Below are 21727 nucleotides of genomic sequence, written 5' to 3' on the forward strand. Positions count from 1 at the left end.
ATATTGTCTGTTTTAGCTCAATTACTCTGTCGGCTCTCGTTATACCTTGAATTCATTAGAAATAAAATATTTTTACCTCTTCCAGTTGATATGTTCTCCCGAAAAAAATATATATATCGAAGCAGGAAATAGAACAGACCCCCCCCCCCAGGGGCTTGTAGCAGATCACTGGGTGAGCCAGGTAATGCTCTTTTAATGAGGACTCTGTGTCAGGGTATCATCTCGAGATACTGCTGTGTAAAATCAGGTTTTTATGAGTTTGTAGAGCAGAACTTAGAATGAGACGTTACACAGTCCTCTCAGCGCTGGCGTCCTGCTCCCTGGGGGAAAAGTGACATTATTTTCCAATTATAATTTTGTTTCTATACACATAATAGCACTTGATGTGTTTACCTGTCCAGGAACAGCAAATTCTGATTATGGGAATTCTAAGAATATCAAATAGAGATGTCTGTGTCTGACTCACCGGCTGAACATAACACCAATTGCGCCTCACAGAGGGACGCGCTGATGAGTCCGTGCGCAGATGGGCTCTGTACAATGAGTGCTGGGAGCGGTTACAGTCAAGGTAACAAATACATAGATCGATAATGGGGGTTGATTCAGAATTGTACGGAAACCCAATTGTTTGCGCTCAACTCTGATGTTTGAAGATCTGCGCATGCTCAGGACGCCTTCTGCGAGCTCGCTCCAGCCTGATTGGAATATGTGTGCGCTATATAAATAACCGGGGAGAGATGTACTAAGCTCTGAAAAGTGATAAACTGGAGCCATCAGCCAATCAGTTCCCAACTGTCATGTTACAGTGTTTGAAAAATGACAGTTAGGAGCTGATTGGCTGGTAGTTTATCACTCTCCAGTTTATCACTTTTCAGAGCTTAGTACATCTGGCCCGTGGTAATATAAATTAAACTGTGGTGGTTTTCTAACAGGCACGTGGTGAGCTGGGTGTTCCCAGTCACCGCAGCGCAGGGGACCAGCCATAGACTGTAGATCCCTGAAAAATAACTCAGGTCAAGTGACCCAGCAATCCAACCCAGGTAGCTACTAGGGTCGAACCCAGCATGGACCTGGGTAATGGTGCAGTGTAAACGGCGCAACCCGGGTTATCCTACCTGAGTCATGCCTAAAATGAGCTGATTGGTGGTTGCGGAGCAGTCACCTCCCACTTTTTATGACATCACAAGGTTAGCAGGGCAGACCCAGGATCAGTGTGAACGGGGCTGACCTGAGAATAACCCAGATCGATGGTGCTGTGTAAACGGGGTCTGACCTGGGTTGGAACCATGGGGCCTGATTCAGAGCTGAACGCTCTGACCAGAGCGCTCGCTCTGAATCAGGGCCCTCCTCCATGAAAATGGAGCGGCCTCCTGGCCGCTCGTATAGCTGTGGGTGACCACCCACAGCATATGCGAGCGGCCAAAAAGATGGTCGCGATGGTCTTGACATCGACAGCACACCCCCTTTGGTGCGAGACCCGGAGCGATGGAAAGCCCGTCGCTCCCCGGGTCTCACGCATGCGCACGATGGAGCTCCCTCCGTCGTGCGCATGCGCAGTGGGGAACATCGACCCAATTGCGAGCGTCCTGATGCTCACAAGCAGGTCTGAATGACCCCCCATGTCTGAAAACCCAGGTCGACATGGGTTTTTGGTAGAGATGAGCGGTTCGGATTCTGTGGAATCCGAACCGCTCCGAACATTGGGGATCCGAGTCCACCCGAACCCTGTTCGGGTGTTCACCGCCTGACTCGGATCCCCGTTCGGGGCCGAACGGCGGCCGCCTGATGTCGGATTCTCACTAGAGAATCCGACATCAGGTCTCCTCGCGTGTAGGGCAGAGCGCAGTGATAGCGCTCTGCCCTACACAGACACAGACACACAGCTGCCAGCGGCAGCTGTGTGTTTGTTACAGCAGCCAATGAGAGTCACACAGACTCTCATTGGCTGCTGCACGGAGGGAGCCGGCTGGAGCTCACACATGAGCTCCGTCTTCCGGCTCCCTCCTCAGCGTGTGACAGAGCGGACGGCGCGGGAGCGGGGATACAGGTAAGTTTTTATTTTTTATTTTTTTATTTGTGCAAGGGCCGGGGGCACTACTGGGGGGGGTCTGCACTACTGGGGGGGTCTGCTACTGGGGGGGCTATACTACTGTGGGGGCCATACTACAGAGGGGCCTGCTACTGGGCCGGGGGCTATACTATTGGGGGGGGTCTGCACTACTGGGGGGGGTCTGCTACTGGGGGGGCCATACTACAGAGGGGCCTGCTACTGGGGGGGGCTATACTACTGGGGGGGTCTGCTACTGGGGGGGCCATACTACTGGGGGGGTCTGCTACTGGGGGGGGCTATACTACTGGGGGGGCCATACTACAGAGGGGCCTGCTACTGGGGGGTGCTATACTACTGGGGGGGGTCTGCACTACTGGGGGGGTCTGCTACTGGGGGGGCCATACTACAGAGGGGCCTGCTACTGGGGGGGGCTATACTACTGGGGGGGGTCTGCTACTGGGGGGGCCATACTACTGAGGGGCCTGCTACTGGGGGGGGCCATACTACTGGGGGGGCTTACTACTACTGGGGGGGGGCTACTACTGGGGCAGCCTACTACAGGGGGGACCATACTACAGGGGGGGCCCATACTACAGGGGGGGCTACTACTGGGGCAGCCTACTACTGGGGGAGGCCTGCTACTGGGGCAGCCTACTACTGGGGGGGCCATACTACTAGGGGGGCCATACTACTGGGGGGGCATACTACTGGGTGGCATGCTAATGGGGGGCATACTACTGGGGGGGCCTGCTAATGGGGGGCATACTACTGGGTGGCATGCTAATGGGGGGCATACTACTGGGGGGGCCTGCTAATGGGGGGCATACTACTGGGGGGCATTCTACTGGAGGCACTGCATAGTGGACCCTACTACTAAGGGGACTGCATAGGGGGCACCAATGCTGGGGGACATTGTGTAAGGGACACCGCTACTGTGGGCATTGTGTAAAAGGGTCACTACTGTGGGCATTGTGTAAAAGGGGCACTACTGTGTGTCGTAACATAAATAAGAGACACTACTTTATGGTGTAATGTGAATCAGGCCCTATGTGCGGTGTAATGCTAATAAGATTGTGCACTGTGACTCCTAGGGCCGTAGCACACTTTGTAAACAAGTACTGTGACTCTGCTGGCCGTACCCCACTGGGTGGGTGCACTACTTTTCATTTCTGCCACTGCTGTGTGGCAATGTGTCATAGATGTGCTTTATACTGTGGTGTCTGTGTCGTTGTGCCGCTGCTTTGTCGCTTAGTAACCAGTCAGCTCACTGCAACCTTTGGCCAATAATGTTGAAAACAATATTATAAGCTGTGATATGGTCTAAATTGACTGGAAATTAATGTTATTGAGGTTAATAATACTCTAGGAAGAAAAAAAAGACCAATTTATGTGATTTTAGCTTTTTTTGTCAATTTTTGTAAAAAAATCCAAATCCAAATCCAAATCCAAAGCCAGTCACCGCAGTTTGGCAAATCCAAATCCAAAGCCGGACGACGAATTAGAACCAAATCCAAATCCAAATCCGGCAAAAATGGTCCGGCGCACATCCCTAGTTTTTGGTGGAAAAGAGGTATAACAGTCCTGGTTTTAGTGATATCCAGGCTTAAGCACAGATGGTTAAATCAAAATAACTGAGGTACTAATTAATTCACCTGTGCTCAAGTATGGCTATCCTTAAAACCTGGACTGTTAGTGTGCCTTGAGGACCGTGGTTGGGAACCCCTGCTGTAGACGGTTCTATGGGGTGTATTTATAACCATCTGCGTTTGGGGCGCATATTCCAGCGAATAGAAATTATTTTTCATCGTAATTTATTAAGATACTCATGTCTCATATCGATCGCTAACACTTTGCATCTGGGTTCTGACGCGGCTTATTCACGGCACATGTGCGGCTGTCACACCACGTATGCACAGAGAGCAATTAGTGATGGGAGGGAGGAGAGGAGCATGGAGGCTGCGTCTCCGTGTATGCTAGACTAATGCCTCCGGATTACGGCGTTAGCTTGCGTGCAGACCGCAGTCCCTAAAGAGAATTATGCCTTTAGACGCAGTCGCTAATAATGCCACACCAGCGTCCACCGGCGGTAACCATCGGAAAGTATGCGCAGTGCATCTCGGACGCATGTGTCTGACTGTAATAGGATCGGGGTAGGAGGTCCCTCTCCTGGGGTAGATGGACACGCCCAAACACACGGCAGCCATCAAACAGCACACCAGTCCAGGGTTTTCGTGCAAGCTAGCACATTTTCACCTGCAGTTGTAAAAATTAAGTTATCGGGCCGTTCATCACGAAGGTAAAGCAGGTAATTCCTCTGGCGGAATGTGCCGCTGTCCCCATACTGTACACTAGTATGGGGACAGAATTCATCAAGCTCCGCCGAAAATATTAGAATTTCGGGGCTCTCGTGTGCATGTGTGACCTGTAGGTCGTGCATGCGCAGTGAAGCCGCTCGGGGGACAGCTGATTTTCGGATCAGCTGTCACTGCGCCGGAGCAATGATGAATTGCTCTGGAATCCGCGGCGAGTGAGAATGTTAATTATTGGGGACCCCAATAATTAACATCATGAATAGTCCCCTTAAAGCTGTAGAACTAAAAAAGGGGCATTATTATGAAAGGTCAAAAAGCGCTATTCCTATAAAACAGACGCATTTACCAGTAGTAAGGATTATTTTTATTTCGTCCAATTTATCAAGGGGGTTTTCCTTGTCAGCGTTAAAATTCCCAATACCTTCTAATGGGGAAGCATATTAAATAATACTAGTATCATCGCAATACCCGTTCTTCTTCTCGAGAGAAACTAAATTCTAATTTGTCGCGATAAACAGTGATAGAAAATCTGTCTTCTCCTGGGCTTAGTAAATAGGCCCCTTACTCCCGTAAGAAAGGTGATATAAAATGTGGGGCGCTACGTCTTGGAAAGTGGTGAATGAGAAAGACTTTTTTTAGTCTATATAATGACAATAGAATAGATGGATAATGGGCCTGATTCAGAGCAAAAACCAACCACAAGAATAGCGAGCAGTTCATACGCTGGTCGATGTACTCGATTAATCTAATAAATAGCGGACATGACGTAGGATGCGAGCGGCCAGGGGGCGTATTATTTCAAAAAACGACCGCAGGTTTTGTTCGCTCGTTCAGACATAGAGGCATGAACAGACCGCAAAGAGCGAACAGTTCATTTGAATAGCCACCCCTATTTTCTGGACGAACGACCGCAAATAGCGTCCGGCTCTGAATCAGGCCCAATGACCGGAGAGTGGAGCAGCGTGGAGAAGATAAGTCTCGTCTTTTGCTGTGATTCAGCAAGATTAGTAAGTACAGCTTAGCCATACAGAGGCCTAAAGCCATGATTGTGAGGGAAATCGGCAGAAGAAAGTGTCCGTCAATAACCCTCCCGGGGGAGGCAGGATGTGATGCATGTCTGACATTAGAGCTACAGGAGATGGGAACAGACTGAACTACGGGCCTGATTCAGAGCCAGACGCTATTTGAGCTCGTTCGTTCAGAAAAAGGGGCCGGCTATTTAAATTGAGCGCTCGCTCTTTGCGGTCTGTTGACGCCTCTATGTCTGAGCGAGTGAATGAAACATGCGCTCGCTATTTTGTAAAGATGCCCCCTGGCCGCTCGCATCCTACGTCATCTCCGCTATTTATTAGATTAATCGAGTACATCGAAAGGCGTCTGAACTGCTCGCAGTGCTTGTGGTTGGATTTTCCTACCGCAATCATGCGAACAGTTCAGGCTAAGAGACAACCAAGTGACGTGGTCGATGACGCTGCTTTGTTAATTATGCGCACCCTTAAAACCCCCCTTTTTTCCATTGGGTACGCCTGCGTTCGGATCACCACTCCCCGTTTTCATGCACCTTCCCCTGTTACCACCCACAAACGCCTCATCCTGTCACTCAAATTAGCAGGCACTCGCTATTTTGCGAGCGCACAATTTCCGACCGCAATGACTGGTTGGCGCATGCGCATTACGACCCATACGCATGCGCAGATGTGCGAACATCGCTTGGAGCGAACGAGCGGCCGCTTACGAGCGGCTCTGAATCAGGCCCTAGGGCCCTAAGCTTAGTCTGGCCATTAGAATTGGTTCTCCAATTACCTATCTAAGGTTCATGATTGCCGCACAGACCTCGGGCAGGTACTGTAACATTATACATCAAGCGTTTGTATTTGCTGCGGGCTCCAACGTAGTAGTATTCTGACGCATCCTATTCCATTTTGTGTTGTTTTGTAGGTGATCGTAGGAGCGGTTTCATGTAAAATAGTGTCATTGTATTATACAGATGGAGCACCCTTTGTTGTAGCATCTACCTCACGGTGTTCAGCTCAGCCAACGACAAATTTGAACCCCCCATGGGGCCGCTGCCGCCCAGTCTTGGAGAAGGCTCTACACAAATGACCCCAACTGTGACTGCGGCTGGCCCTGGGCTCTGTCACGGAGCCGCCATTCTCTCATGGCCCAGATGCTCAGTGTGTACTACGTCACGGCGTTGCAACGCAGCTGAGTAGGAGTTTTAGTTAGTCAAGTCCTTCACTTTACCAGGGGCACCTGGAACCCTCCATTCAGTACTGTGTTGAAGCCTACGGATGGACATCGGAAGGCCACCATCAAATGATGGCTGGGCTTCCACCGTCGAAACTTTCAATGTGATGGTAACTAACCATCGCATCAAAAGAATTAGGGCCTGATTCAGACCCACTCGCGAGCGGCTGTCCGCTCGCAAGTGGGTCGATGTTATGCACTGAGCATGCGCACGACGGAGGGAGCTCCGTCGTGCGCATGCGCCAGACGCGACGAGCGAAGGAAAGTCCTTCGCTCGTTGTGTCCGATCAAAGGGGGCGTGCTGTCAATGTTGATTGACAGCACGCCCCCTTTGGTGGGCGTGCCGGGGGCGTGCCTCCCTGACGGGGGCGTTCCCACGGGAACGCCTCCCGTCAGAAGCCGGCCCACTGACATCACTAGTGATGTCAGTGGGAGTGATTTTGGCTCTGATAGAGCCAAAATCACTCCGGAGCTTGCGGTTGAAAACCTCAACCGCAGGCTCCGGCTCGCAATTTCGATGGTCGCGATGGTCTCGACCATCGCGGCCATCACAAAGCACGCTCGTATAGCCTGTGGGTGGTGACCCACAGCTATACGAGCGTCCAGGAGGACGCTCCATGAAAATGGAGCCCGGCCCTCATTCAGAGCGTGCGCTCTGCTCAGAGCGTACGGCTCTGAATGAGGGCCTTAGATGGAAAAAATATATAAACAGTATATATGATCAGTGCTAGTGCACCCAGTTTACGCATGCACCCGCCAGCCATACCTGGTGTTAAACAGCTGAATTCAGCTGTATTTTAACATTGGATGGTCATTGCTTTTACCATCGAAAGGAAAACATTGATGTTAGTGAAACATCGGAAACCGATGTCCATCTCTACTGCAGCCTGTACAGTTTCAGCACCAGAAGAGTTAGCAGCTCCTGCGATCTGTTCATAAGTCTAGTTTTACTGAACATATGGAAGTAGCAGCGGTGATGTCCTCAGACCGCAGCAGAAGATGGTGGCTGGAAGCAGCTGTAACCGGGCCCCGAAGAGCTTCAGCTATGAAGATTTATTGTGCAGTGACATTTGGAGGGCGAGTTACCAGCTCAGGCTCTGTACATGTAACGTAAGGGCTGAGAGAGAAATGCCCAGTGCTGGCGCTGAGGTTGTGGCTTTGTCAGGGTTTGGCATAGAAGGACTGACCCCCGTGTGAGTAGTAATACAGTGCTGCAGAGGGGATCATCCCTGCTCTGGTATTGTATCCGGAGCCCAGGTCACCCCTCTGGTACAATGATCCTCCGTCACACTGTATACACTGAATGTGCGCAGATTCCCCTCCATACATATTTCATTGGATTCAATCTCCCCGCTGACTCCCATGAAATATGCAGCATGTCTGGTGCACGTTTTACAGACGCTGGTTACATCGAAGTCAGAACATTCTGTTCTCTGTTTCCAGTCATGCTGGCAGGGCTTGATGGGACTTGTAGTGCTACAGCAGATTTTAGCAGAAAGAGGACAGCTATAATCTGATGCTCTGCGGCGGTCCTCAGCCCCCTGCAAAAAAATATGTAGGAATAGATAAAAATTGTCAAGAAAACCTCAAAATATTTGAAAAAAATTCCACATGGAAAATATGTTTAATTGAAATACTAAAGCACTGCGCCATTTTACATATGCCACCTGTCCCTTTGTAATGGATTTGGGCCCCTTCTGTGTTGTGTGCTAGGGCACCGAGAAGGAGGGGGTACGGGTGTGTATTGATCACCCAGGACTGGGCTTGTTGGGGGGGCCCCGGGTCAGCTTTGCAGTTCTTCTGTGAGGGACAAATGTCTCCCCGTCCGGTCGCTGGTGCTGCGAAGGGGGTGTGGTCACGCCTCCCCCAGGAATTGGTTATGCCCCTTCCCCCCAAGTTCCTGGGCCGTGGCAGCTCTCAGTGCCCCTAGTTTTGTGTCCCACACAATAGGGACCTGACTATTTGGCCGCAGTTGAGCAATTTTTTTCTAGTGTGCATGGGTCTAAGCACTAACATGGGGCTGGTGCAAGTTTCCATGGTGCCGCTGATGACCACAGTGGGTGTCTCAGCCCTTGCACGTGCAGGCGCCCGGCTGTACACGGGTTCCGGACTATAGACAGACAGTAATTAGTTAGACAGTGTCTAGATAGACACCAGATGTTAGACAGTTAATAGTTAGACAAGGATAAAAAGTTCGACACAGATAAAAGTCAGACACACTAAAGTTAGACATGTAAAAAGTTCGACAGGTACAAAAGTTCGACATGAAAATGTTCGACACTAAAAATGGTCGACACATTTTAAAAAAAGAAAAATGTAGGATTAGGGTTAGGTTTAGAGTTAGGGCTAGGCACTTACTGGAGGGTTAGGGTTAGGCACTTACCCAGATGGTTAGGGTTAGGCACCAAGGGGAGGGTTAGGGTTAAGGTGAAGATTAGGTCTAAAAAAAACAAAAAAAAAATTTTTCATGTAGAATTTTTGACCCTGTCGAACTTTTTGCATGTCGAACTTTAGCGTGTCTGACTTTTGACCCTGTGTCTGACTTTTGTCTGTGTCGAACTTTTATCCTCGTCTAACTATTAACTGTCTAACATCTGGTGTCTATCTAGACATTGTCTAACTCAGAGGTTCCCAAACGCGGTCCTCAAGGCTCCCCAACAGGTCAGGTTTTAGAGATATCCATGGTTAAGCACAGGTGGTTAAATCAAATTGACTGAGGTACTAATTAAGTCACCTGTGCTCAACCATGGCTATCTCTAAAACCTGAACTGTTGGGGAGCCTTGAGGACCGTGATTGGGAACCTCTGGTCTAACTAATTAATGTCTATCTCATATACTACGCCCGCTGTACACCAGGGAAGGGCTTTTAGCGGTATTTGCATAAAGTCACAGAAGCAATACCGGCTAAAGACGCAGACATAGCCGCTACAGCATCGGAATCAGGCTCTATGTCTGCACACTGGGGGAAGTGCGAATGGTCATACCACAGGCCTGTGATGGTGATTCGCGCACCGAGTACAACCTATAGACGGCTGAGAAGCTGCGGCCTTGCTGCTCATTGGTGTAGTGACATCATTAAACTTTGCTCCCTCTCCCTACTCCAGCCAGGGAGCGGGGCGCAGCCGAGCACCAACTGTGCTGCTCCTAACCGCTGCGACCTGCGACCATCTCGCTCTCAGTTATTGACCTGGGACAGCTGCGATCAATTGTGTCACATGACCATCGGTGCAAGAGAAGACCGCTCACACGCCCTGGATACAGTCCATAGTGACCTGCGCTCATCATACTTGTTCCACAGACTTCTGGAAGAGCGGGTCACCTTGCTGCCCTCCTCGTGAAATGGGCGGGATGCGTTATTGTGACTTTGGTCCCTGTTTTTGCAATCCTCAGTTTGTGACATTATGGGGACATGGCCTAAAGGCAAGAAGCACCCCACCCCCTCACAAAAACACTCTTACCCTTCATGGCACCCTCTCTATTATAAGGATGCAAACTACAGTGCAGATTATCTCCCCCTCAGGTGTATCATTCCCTTTCTTTTTTTTTACTTTTTGATATGATCAGTGCATGATTCTATTATTGCGCAGGTAAGATGTCATTATTAATAACTCACAGTTTTCTGTTAGATTTCATCATTCATTTATTTTTTTTAGTACAGTGCAGTTCCTTACACTAACCTTCAGGTGTCACTGTTGCGATTGCTGCCTCAGGGATATGATACATACACAGTATACGTATATATGATAATGCGGCCACTTGCCTATTACAGTATCACAATAAACAAATGTACCGTAAATTGGTAACAGGATTTTCTCATCACCTTAGTTTCATCCCTAGTGACTACATTTTTTTATTTATTCCGATTAATCCCACTTCTTTTGTATTCAGCAATCTTGTCTCGGAAACAAGTCATTAACCTCCCAGAACCTCATTTCCCTGCTAGCTGTTTGGGTTCAGTCTCCTAGACGTTCTTCCTGCAGCCCTCCCCCCCCCCCCCCCCCCCCCATGGCGTCTCTGCTGCAGCGCAACTGACACACAACCTGGTTCACCAGCAATATGTCATTACTTACAGATCCCCTTCCCTATATATGTGACAACACGCTGTCCCCAGCCTGGTAGAGAGAGTTTTCCTCCTCGCCAGGTAATTGGCACGAGGGCAGTTTGGGGGCCCTACCTTTTCATGTGTAGGATTTTGATTCCGTATAGAAATGAATGTTGTAAACCCTGGGTCGAGAAACTAATAGAATTTCTGCATTTACCTGCTGATCCGCAGCCTCTGGGCTAGATTGGGTGTCAGTCGGCAGGCAGTCGGCGTGTGGATTGAAGCAGTACTTTTAAAATACAGAATGGAAAACGTCCCTTCGCTGCTCTTGCAGAACAGAACAAATTGTAACGGCGCTGAGGATGGGCAGAATACAGAATCTGCGTCTAGCTCTCTGCGGGGAAGGGAATTATACATATGTACTCTCCCGTCACATGTGTCCCTGTGTCATGTAACCACCTGCACATTGCCAGATGTATTACAGGGGTCAGGATGGTTCATCTGCAGAATTATCTGCAGGAACAGACCACTTTTCAAGCTTGTGCAAAATGTAAGGGGTGACCATAAAGCATCGGGGCAATTCCTGTTTTAAAAGTATAATTAAGCAGTAAACAGGGTAACTTTCAATTACATTGCAGCTGGTGGTTTTCTTATACACTTGGGGCACTATTCCGTGATCACTAGTGGGTCCGTTAGACATGCGTAAACGCTAGTTTTAAGTAATGGCACCATTCATTATTATACCAGGCTGCCTAATATTCAGCAAAGTTCCCTATGAGAAGGAGGTCCAGGGTTTGCGAAGAGGAATCCGATAAGAACTCAGGTCACGCCTGCACAAAACGGGCATGGAGAGGGTGGTGTGCGGGCAGGGAGGGAGAGGAGACTGCTGCGGCTGCACAGTGGCAGCGGTCTCTCTCGCTATCCCCGCACAAGCTATTGTGTGCTGGGTTGTGGAGGGTCAGCAGCAGTCTCTTTTCTCTCCCTGCAAGTGTTACGGGAGGGTGGCAGATGGCGCTGTCCACCTACATAGACTGTGAGTAGAGTCAGCCTTCTGTGACGTAACGCGCGAAGCCGTCCCGGCGGCTCATTGAATCGGCCCCATGGAATGGCTCATGTTACAGATACTGATAGTTGTGAATCTCATCGTCGCCTTATCTCATGTTTGTGGCCATAGGGCCTGATTCCGGGATTTCCGCTAATGCAGTCGCAACTGCGATCTCTTACGGATCGCAGTTGCTACAATATGCTAATGCTCTCCAAAGCTTAGCCGCACATAGGGACACCCGCTGCTGCCTTCTCATATCTGTCCGACATGGACATCGCTAACATGGACGCAGATCGGGCTTGTAAGTCTAGTCTGACCTGTCTCAAACACTGCGCCTCTCCTGACACGCTGAGCGTTCTGGAGCTGGGAAGGAGATCGCAGCATGAGAGCTCTCTGCACGACCCTGAAATGGAGTTTAAACGTGGCCTGACACGCCTGCGTTTGCCTAGCCACCCTCCCATTACCTCCCCCAAACATTGATTACCTGCCACTCACTTTGCGACTGAATCCTCTGTGCGAGTATGAACGCGATACAATCATTGCGTGCGCGCAGAGCGGCATTCACGCATGCGCAATGGCTAACAATCGCTCGATCTGCGTATATATCAACATTGCATAAATCTTGGAATCAGGCCCATAGAGGACAAAGGGGCCTTTTTATAATAGGGTGAGACCATTTCTCTGTAAAAAAAATTTGGTCATTTTGCATGTGGTTTGGGAACCATTAGATTTACCGAAGGCCGCGCAGTACATAAACTATACAGCGGGGAAGGGTTTTTTAGCGGCATTTGCATATAAAGTTGCAGGTGGCCAACCACAAAACGACGGAGGCTCGGACGCAAAATCAGCCACTTGTTCCAATATATAAAGATAGGTCCATACTATAGGAAGAATGGATCCTACAAACCATCGGTCAGTATTCCGTCATGGCCCCGCATATTACCGCGCGAGCAATCGGTTGCGCACACAGATGAATCGCACCTCCAGAAATATCCTTTGCAGTTATTTAAGCGCCGAAGAAAGATCTATTTTTAATTTATTGCATTTTTTCATGAATTTAAGGCCTCTGTGCATGAAAACACGGCACAGCTTGTAGCAGAACATTAATTACAACATAAAATAGTTTTTTTTCCCGTGTTAAAAACAACGCATGAAATGACAGTGCTCATTATAATGTGGTTTATCGGTTGCAAACTTTTGGGACAATCGATGTGAGCCTGATTTAGAGGCAAACGTAAAGGTGTCACCATTGGCCTAGGAGCAAAGATTCGGCTGCACACTTGTGTTTCCAGGTGTTTATGTTCAGATATCCGTACCGTAATATACGTACAGACTTATATCTAGAGTAGAGGTGCACCCACAAAATCAATGGGTGCCACAGAGGTTTCGTCTTGTACGTGCGCGATCCCCGGCATTAGTTCAGTAAATCCCTGCATTAGCATACAGTAGTAGATAAGGCTTCCGCGGCTGCCCGTACCACAAGCCACTTTGCGCATGTTTCAGAATCAGTCCCGGAATGTCACGCCCCTGATGAGAGGCGATGAGGAGAGGTAGGGACAGCTGCCTGCAATTGTCTCAGTTGTGCTGGTGCCGGCGTTTATGCCTTTCCGTACCGCTATGTGATTGGCTGATGTGACCTGGGGCATCTCTGTACCCACATCTGATGCCATTCTTTTTGTCTTGCAGAGTTCAGTCAGGATCCTATCTCAGCACTGGCTGGTTCACGATGATCCTGGCGATGGACGCCTGTGATGGGATCCACGCCTATGGGATGATAAATGACACGTATTGCAAGTAAGGTCATCGGTGGTCACTTGTATCTGTTATACTACATCGTTATAAGTGCACAGTGTGGTCCAGACCTTGACTATCCCATCAGGGTATACGAGAACAGTATAACTATAGCCGTAAAGCAGGGATGGGGAATCTCAGGCCCGGGGGCCGTATAAGGCCCCCGGAATCATTTGGTCTGGCCCTCTGAGCTTTTCTCTGCTGGCCTCATCTGGCTATCACTGTGCCTATAATGGCTCCCTGTAGCCAGTCTATGCAGCAGTGCCTTAGGACGCTTCGGACGGTCACTCCGCTGCCCTTATAGCTGCCCGGAGCATCCTCAGGATGCTCCGAGCATTGCTGTAATCACTGGCGATTGTGGCCCCGCCCCCGTGTGACTGGATAGAACAGATAACGGGATGAAGATACAGTAGCAGAAGTCACAGGAAGGAATCAACTCAGTGATCCTGTACTCAACGTATGAGTGAGCAGACAGAATCAGGGTGGAGATGGCCATTGCCCATCAATGGTTTACCACTAATGGTAAATGATTTTGCCACCAATGACGGGAGACCCAATGGGTCTACGTCATCGATGGTACAGAGGCTCCCAGTTCTTTTTCATTTCTTTCTACTTGTCGCTGGGACACGGAGCCTAGCTCCGCTCCCTGACGCAACACTCGAAACCCTGCCCCCACCTCTGATTGGCACTCTGCCTAGTGAGTAATAGAGCAGGTTAATCCACCAATGGCCATTCTTATGTCAGTGGCTGAAGGGAAGGAGATAAGGGGGTATAACACTGCTGATTTATAATGTACTAGGGAAGCACAAGAGGGAAGAGGGCCCTGCCTGGAAGATCTTACATACGAAGGGAGAGAGAAGAACAGTTGGAGGGTTGGAGAAGTATTGAGTTATGAGGAGGGCTGGTACGGCTTTAATAACAAAACGATGTTGTAAGGACGCGTTTAAAGCTGTGGAGGCTGGTAGAGGATCTGTTTGGCTGAGGGAGAGAGTTCCAGGTGATGGACACACTTCTAGCGAGAGGAGAAGTGGAGAGGGCGGGAGGAAGTGTGGACAGAGATGAGGTCAGGGAATGGGGGGGGGATGGTATAAGACTATATAAGAGAGGGTGAGGGCCCAGGACTAAGCTGGGGACTGTGAATCTCTCATGTCCCTGTCACATCAGGTAAGGCAGATAGGTACATAGGGCCTGATTCAGAGCCGCTCGTAAGCGGACGCTCGTTTGTTCCGAGCGATGTTTGCCCAACTGCGCATGCGTACGGATCGTAATACACATGCGCGAACCAGTCAGTGCGGCCGAAAATCGTTTGTTCGCTAAATAGCGAATGCCTGCTATTTTGAGTGACAGGAGGAGGCGTATGTGGGTGGTAACAGGGGAAGGTGCTTGAAAACCGGGAGTGGAGATCCGAACGCAGGCGTGCTTAAAGGTCAAAACGGGCGTTTTATGGGTGTGCATAATTAATACAGCAGCGTCATTGACCACGTCACTTGGTTATTTTATAGTCAGAACAGCTCGCAAGATTGTGGTAGGAAAAACCAACCGTAAGAATAGCGAGCAGTTCATACGCTGGTCGATGTACTCGATTAATCTAATAAATAGTGGACATGACGTAGGATGCAAACGGCCAGTGGGCGTAGTTATCCAAAAAACGACCGCAAGATTTGTTCACTCGTTCAGACCTAGAGGCGTGAACAGACCGCAAAGAGCGAACGGTTCATTTGAATAGCCACCCCCTTTTCCTGAATGACCGTCCGCAAATAGCGTCCGGCTCTGAATCAGGCCCATAGTGTCAATGTAGTGTAATAAACAACTGCACAAGAAGGTATCACTGTTAGAATAAGGGGTCACTATAAAAATAATAATAATCAAATAAATAAACTTCCTGAATATAATAAAATTAAATGAATATCAAAATTATTAAATTAAAATAAAAACTAAATGAATATAGATAGAAATAAAATGAACAAAATGAAATAAACAAACTGAATGAAAACATGAGAAATCATAGTGACCAGGCCAGGGGCGCCATTAGAGAGGAGGGGGCCTGTGTGCATCCCCCGTCACGGGCCCCCTCCTCTCACTCCGGCAGCTGACTGACGTGGCTGGCCGTCCAAAGCAGAATCTATAGACTCTGGGTACTAGAGTGTCTGCCATTTTCCCGGCGATTTCCTCATCGCCTGCGCAAAACGCCAAAATAATAGCCGCAGTGGCGATTTTCCTGTGTTTGAGCGGAGCTGGGAGACCCGACGCAGGACCTCGGAGAGGTACGTTTTACATATTATGGGTGCAGGATGTGCGGTATGGGCCCCCCCCCTGGACCCGGAGGGCCCGTGTGCACCGCACACCCTGCAACTGTTATAGATACGCCCCTGGGCCAGGCAATTTTTACTTTGTGATTCTGTGAGGAGAGCTGGAAAACAAAAAAAAACCTTTTCCCGGCATTCACTGCGTCAGTGACGCAGGGCGCCCAGTGTTTTGCGACACCCTCCATTATCGACAGTGAAGACACACGGCAGGACGGAGCACCAGTCCCGGAACCTGCACTGTACACTGCAATACCGCATAACATCGTGGTACATTGAGCACCGGAGATGGACGGAGAGAATCTACACGGGTGGGGTAAGATAGGGAGAGATACCGTCCATGGTCTCCAGCCAGTACGGGACTGATTCAGAGCCGGACGCTATTAGCGCTCGCTCGTTCAGAAAAAGTGGGTGGCTATTCAAATTAACCGTTCGCTCTTTGCGGTCTGTTCACGCCTCTATGTCTGAACAAGCGAACAAAACTTGCGGTCGTAATTTTGATAAAAACGCCCCCTGGCCGCTCGCACCATACGTCATGTCCGCTATTTATTAGATTAATCGAGCACATCGAAGGGCGAATGAACTGCTCGCTATTCTTGTGGTTGGTTTTTCCTACCACAATCTTGCGAGCAGTTCTGACTATAAAATAACCCAGTGACGTGGTCAGTGACGCTGCTGTATTAATTATGCACACCCATCTCCACTCCCCGTTTTCAAGCACCTTCCCCTGTTACCACCCACATACGCCTCCTCCTGTCACTCAAAATAGCAGGCATTCGCTATTTAGCCAGCACACAATTTTCGGCCGCACTGACTGGTTCACGCATGCGTATTACAATCCGTACGCATGCGCAGTTGTGCGAACATCGCTCGGAGCGAACGAGCGGCCGCTTACGAGCGGCTCTGAATGAGACCCTTTGTTATTAACTCCAGAAAAGAGCGATAAGCAGTAAAAATCGCCCCTGGCCACTGTAATTTCTCATGTTTTCATTCATTTAGTTTTCATTTTTTATTTTCATGAAGTTTATTTATTTATTATTATTTTTATAGTGATACATTCTTATTCTAACAGTGATACATTCTTGTGCTGTTATATATTACACTACACTGATACTATGTACATACATACATACAGTAGCACTTTCTCATTTATTCCTAATAATTGGTAGACTAGTTCGGGTCACTAAGAAAGCAGCTTATTAGGAAAATATGGGAGCGCTGGTGTCACAATTTGTGTTTAAGGCGATAGGTGGCAGGGTGCCCAGGTTTCTGTGTATGGCATCATTGGTGGGTTAGGTGCAACCATGGGTGGAAGTCATATGGCAGATTTGCCTTCACGATCTGGGGCCGTATTCAATTTGAGGCGAAAAGTCAGTTTCCGCGTGTTTTTGGCGGAAACTTTTCGAAGATGACGTAATTTTCGCCTGTTTGACTTCTACCCCGTATTCAATTTGAAAGACTTTCCGCCTAGGCTGAAAGTCAATGCAATATAATAGGCGGAAAAAGTGCAGATTTGGGGTTTTGGGGTGCAACATTGCGGGAACCCCCGTGCAGCCTTCAGACAGTCCCCCAAAGGTAATCTCTGTCAAAAAATGTTTTAAAAAAACTTAAGGACACCCCAAAAAATGACTTTGAAAAAGGGGGCAAAAAATATGTTGGGTACAAAGTTAAAAACTAGCAAACTTGATTCTGGGGGGGTCCCCAAGTATGCCCCAGGTGTTTTTTTGATTGCAGGGGCTTGCGTCAGGTGGATTTTTCACGATTTTTTCAACTTCACTTTAGCAACTTTTAAATATGCTGACCCCCATTTTCAAGTACCCCAAATTTGCAGGGGTAAGTTATTTTCTGGAAAAAAAACCCTCCTGAATACTATTCTGCACCACGTATAGAAAAACGCTATTTAGCAGCTATTTAGCCCGTTTAAAAACACCAAATACCTTCAGCAAGCCAAATCGGGGGGTACCATAGCTAACCCCCATGTCAGAGCATCTTTTGGGGGGTGTCAGGCTGATTTCCCCAAATCTGACAGTACTTTCCGCTTGTTTAAATTTCGCCGGGTCCCGTTATCGCGTACTTCCATATTGAATACGGGGTAAAGCTGGGACAGCCGCGATATTTTTCCGCCTGCAAAACAGGCGAAGTAGGCGGAAAGTCCGGGAGGTGGAAAAGTATCGCGGCTCGGCTCAAATTGAATATGGCTCCTGGTGTGTTACCATTATCGCCCAACAAGTTCATTCGTCAAAACATGCCAACATCATATTCTGTTGTTTCAGGACAAACAGTTTCCGGAGAGTTCCTTATCATTACTATGAACCAGGGAGATACGAATGTGAGGAGTACAACCTACATGAAAATGCGCCGTATGGCGGACATCGATTTATCACAGAAAAACGAGTCTTTGCAAAGTGGGCAAAGCTGCACAATATAACATTCACCAACCCGGACTGGTCCTGACCTTGATATTACAAAGCCGCTGCGATTCTCACAAGACATATTTGGAGCCTCAAATCAGGATGAATAATACCCAACAGAATGACATGTAGAACATACTGTTTGCTAAATGCACTTTATGCAGAAGGGGATTGATTTAAAGTGACGTTTTCTCCTAATCAGAAGTTGTTACCTGTTATATGGTCAGCAGTGGGCATATTATATTGTATTATTTTATACAGTGTGACTAAATGCCAATATATGTTTCCCTTCTACAGGAGACCACAGTTAGCCTGATGCAATAAGACCACTGGGAAACGCAACCAACTAAACAACGTTAAGACTTATTTACTAACAAGGTACAGATAACACAGATCCCGCAACAAAACCTATAACAAAGCTATTACTACTTATCTTGCCTACATCACACTGATTGGTTGGCAGTGTCAGCGTTAAATGCAACCTTGCCCAGTCTGGTTACAGCCTTAGGGCCTGATTCAAACCCGCTCGCGAGCGCATAGTGCGCACCGCGCGTGCGCGAGCCCGGCTGTCGATGTTTATTGACAGCTCGCCCCGTTTTGTAGGCGGGGAGGGGGGGTGGCTGCACAAACAGAGGCGTTCCCGAAGGAACACCTGCCATTTGTGGGCGGCCCTACTGACATCACTAGTGAGAGCAGGAAGTCCACTCGGGCTTGCGAGACCTGAGAACCTACCACAGGGTCTCCTCGCAAGCCCGATGGTCGTGATAATCACGACCATCGTGTGGGTGGTCACCGACAGCTGTGCAAGCGGCCTGGAGGCCGGTCAAAAAAAACAAGAGGGACGCCCTGATTCAGAGCGAGCGCACGCACATAGCGTGCGCCTCTGAATCAAGCCCTTAATTAAATGACGCCATATGTATTACTATTTTAAAAGTATCTGAAAATTTGGGATTTAGGTACAGATACGGCCCAGTTGTGTCCAACTCAGAATAAGTCGGACCTATGCAAAAAACTCGCCAATTGCGTCCGTGAACAGACATCCTTACAACTCAGAATCAAAGAGGTAAAGTTGGTTCCGCCCACAGCGCTATAATGCTGACCAGCAGTGCACCCATCCTTAAATCATTGATAAACAGGAGCATGACTTCCCAACCTTAGATATAATGGCCTTCTGTGTCCACACTTTACTGTCTTAACCTATATACAGCCAAACTAATGCTGCTCAGGTACTGTGGGCCTGATTCAGAGCCGGACGCTCTTTCAGAGCGCTCGCTTTGAATTAGTGCCCTCCCTCGCTGTTTTTAGAGCGGCCTCCCGGCCGCTCGCATAGTTGTGGGTTACCACCCACAGCTATAGCGAGCGGCCAAAAAGACCATCGGGCTTGCGACGAGACCCTTGTGGTAGGGTCTCGTCTGCCGCAAGGCCTGGAGTGCTTTCGGCTCTATCAAAGCCAAAAGCACTCCCACTGACATCATTTGTGATGTCAGTGGGGCCGGCCCCAGACGGTAGGTGTTCCCATGGGAATGCCTACCGTCTGGGCAGCAACGCCCCCGGCACGCCCACCAAAGGGGGCGTGCTGTCACTCAACATCGACAGCACGCCCCCTTTGTAGCGAGACCCATAGCGACGGCTTGCCCGTCGCTATGCTGGTCTCGCGCATGCGCATGAGGGAGCCGGCTCCCTCGTGCGCATGCGCACTTGGCCAACATCGACCCGCTTGCGAGCGCTCAGCGCTCGCGAGCGGGTCTGAATCAGGCCCTGTGTGCTGTACATTAGAGTAGGTGTAGCTAGTGACGCTTATGTTAATCAGGATTAGCTGTCACATCTGTGGAGCCCCTGTAATTCCGTTGACGTTACTCGCATGCCACCTGTGGCTACCCTCAGAACCCGCTCGGATCTCAGATCATGAACACTGTTGTACTAACGAGTACTGTGAACAAATACTTGACATAATTATGCTTTAAATGACGGTTCCTCTTTGTAGACTATTAATTGAGAGATGATTTTGTGTCGCTGTTTTTTTATGACGCATGAAAAATGATAACAAGTACCTTTTATATCTATATATTTTTTTAGTTCAGCCGTTTGTAGCAACTTATTTTATACATATCTACTTCATATCCAAAATACCTCTCAGTGCTGAGCACATAATGCTGTCTTAGCGTGTCACATGTATGTACGTGTATACAGGGCTGTGAAGATGAAAGCATCCCTACTTAGAGCTCTCTGGAGCCAGTTCTAAGACTTGGCGCAGGATGCATGACGCATTGTATTTGCCGCTCTTCGCATGCATGCCGGCGTTAGCAACACCAGTATGCATGATGAACGCCACAAAGGACCGCTATCTCTCGGTAAGAGCAGCCCTTTACGATGGAGGGACTTCCGGGTCTATGACCCAAAAGCCCCTCCGGCATCCTTCTATGCATGAGCAGAAGGACACACACGCGCCACGGGGGTTGCTAGGAGGTATCCGATTGGATCCCTCTTGCAGCACTTTCCCGATGGAAGCCCATAGCCTTCTGTAGGGAAAATGGGTTTACTCACCGCAGCTAAGCCCCGGTGTACATCGCATTCCGGGGCTTGGCGCATATGAGAAATGCGGTCAAACCCCCAAAATGCAGGTTTCACTGCATTACTCATATGCGCCAAGCCGCTTGGTTGTGGTGGCTAACGCCATCTTCCTGATGCCTTTACCCTATAGAAGCCTATGGACCTCTATCGGGAAAGTGCTGCAAGAGGAATTTCTACCTTTGATGTATCCCGCCCTTCAATCGAAATTTTGACCACAGGTACTTCAGAGCCATTTAATGGAAAAAAAACATACTCTGTGTGGTTATACAAGTCACTTGAAGAGCTCTACAATTGTTCAATGTGTCCTCCATTGTGGTCAACAACAGTTTCCATTCAAAGAACAGCACTCTCTATAACAGAACATAACCTATCAGGTGGAATAGACCACACATGACATCTAGGGCTGTCTTTCAGAGCTGGCAGGGTATGACACCGATACACCTGGTTCTGTAAATAACACCATATCAAGCAACGCATTGGGGTGACCTCTGTTAATTCAGATGGCCAAGATGTCTGTAAGCAGTGGCTGATGACTCGTTCTTCAGAAAAGTGTTGCCTTACCAATTTTAGCGCTCTTCAAATGATTTGTATCGTCCCTTGGTGACAACATTTGTAACTATTATTTTTTTTTCAATAAAATGTATCTGCTGTTCAAATTACTCATCATTACTTGCTTCAGAGTGCTCTAAGTAGGGATACAATATTGTACATTTTTGTGTGTGTGTAATATATATATATACAGTCAGGTGCATAAATATTGGGACATTGACAGAATTTTCATATTTTGGCCTCTATTCACCACCACAATGGTTTTGAAATGAAACAAACAGGATGTGCTTTACCTGCAGACTTTCAGATTTAATTTGAGGGTAATTACATCCAAATCAGGTGAACGGTGTAGGAATTACAACGGTTTCTATATGTGCCTCCCACTTTTTAAGGGGCCAAAAGTAAA

At 48.6% G+C, this 21727-nt stretch overlaps 1 protein-coding gene across 1 annotated transcript in view; it reads left to right on the forward strand.

Moving 5' to 3' along the window:
- Nucleotides 1-21501, forward strand: part of ST6GALNAC3 (ST6 N-acetylgalactosaminide alpha-2,6-sialyltransferase 3) — a gene marked incomplete at its 5' end in the record, with an annotated part of 350326 nt that extends 328825 nt beyond the window's left edge. Inside the window, 2 exons of the mRNA XM_088465053.1 lie at nucleotides 13383-13490; nucleotides 18064-21501. Of these exons, the coding sequence (XP_088321179.1) occupies nucleotides 13383-13490; nucleotides 18064-18244 (289 nt within the window). The remainder of the gene's footprint in view (nucleotides 1-13382; nucleotides 13491-18063) is intronic.
- Nucleotides 21502-21727: the final 226 nt, after the last annotated feature.

This window comes from Taudactylus pleione, unplaced genomic scaffold (assembly GCF_031769625.1).
Source record: "Taudactylus pleione unplaced genomic scaffold, aTauple2 ptg001834l, whole genome shotgun sequence".
In the NCBI taxonomy this organism is placed as follows: Eukaryota; Metazoa; Chordata; class Amphibia; order Anura; family Myobatrachidae; genus Taudactylus; species Taudactylus pleione.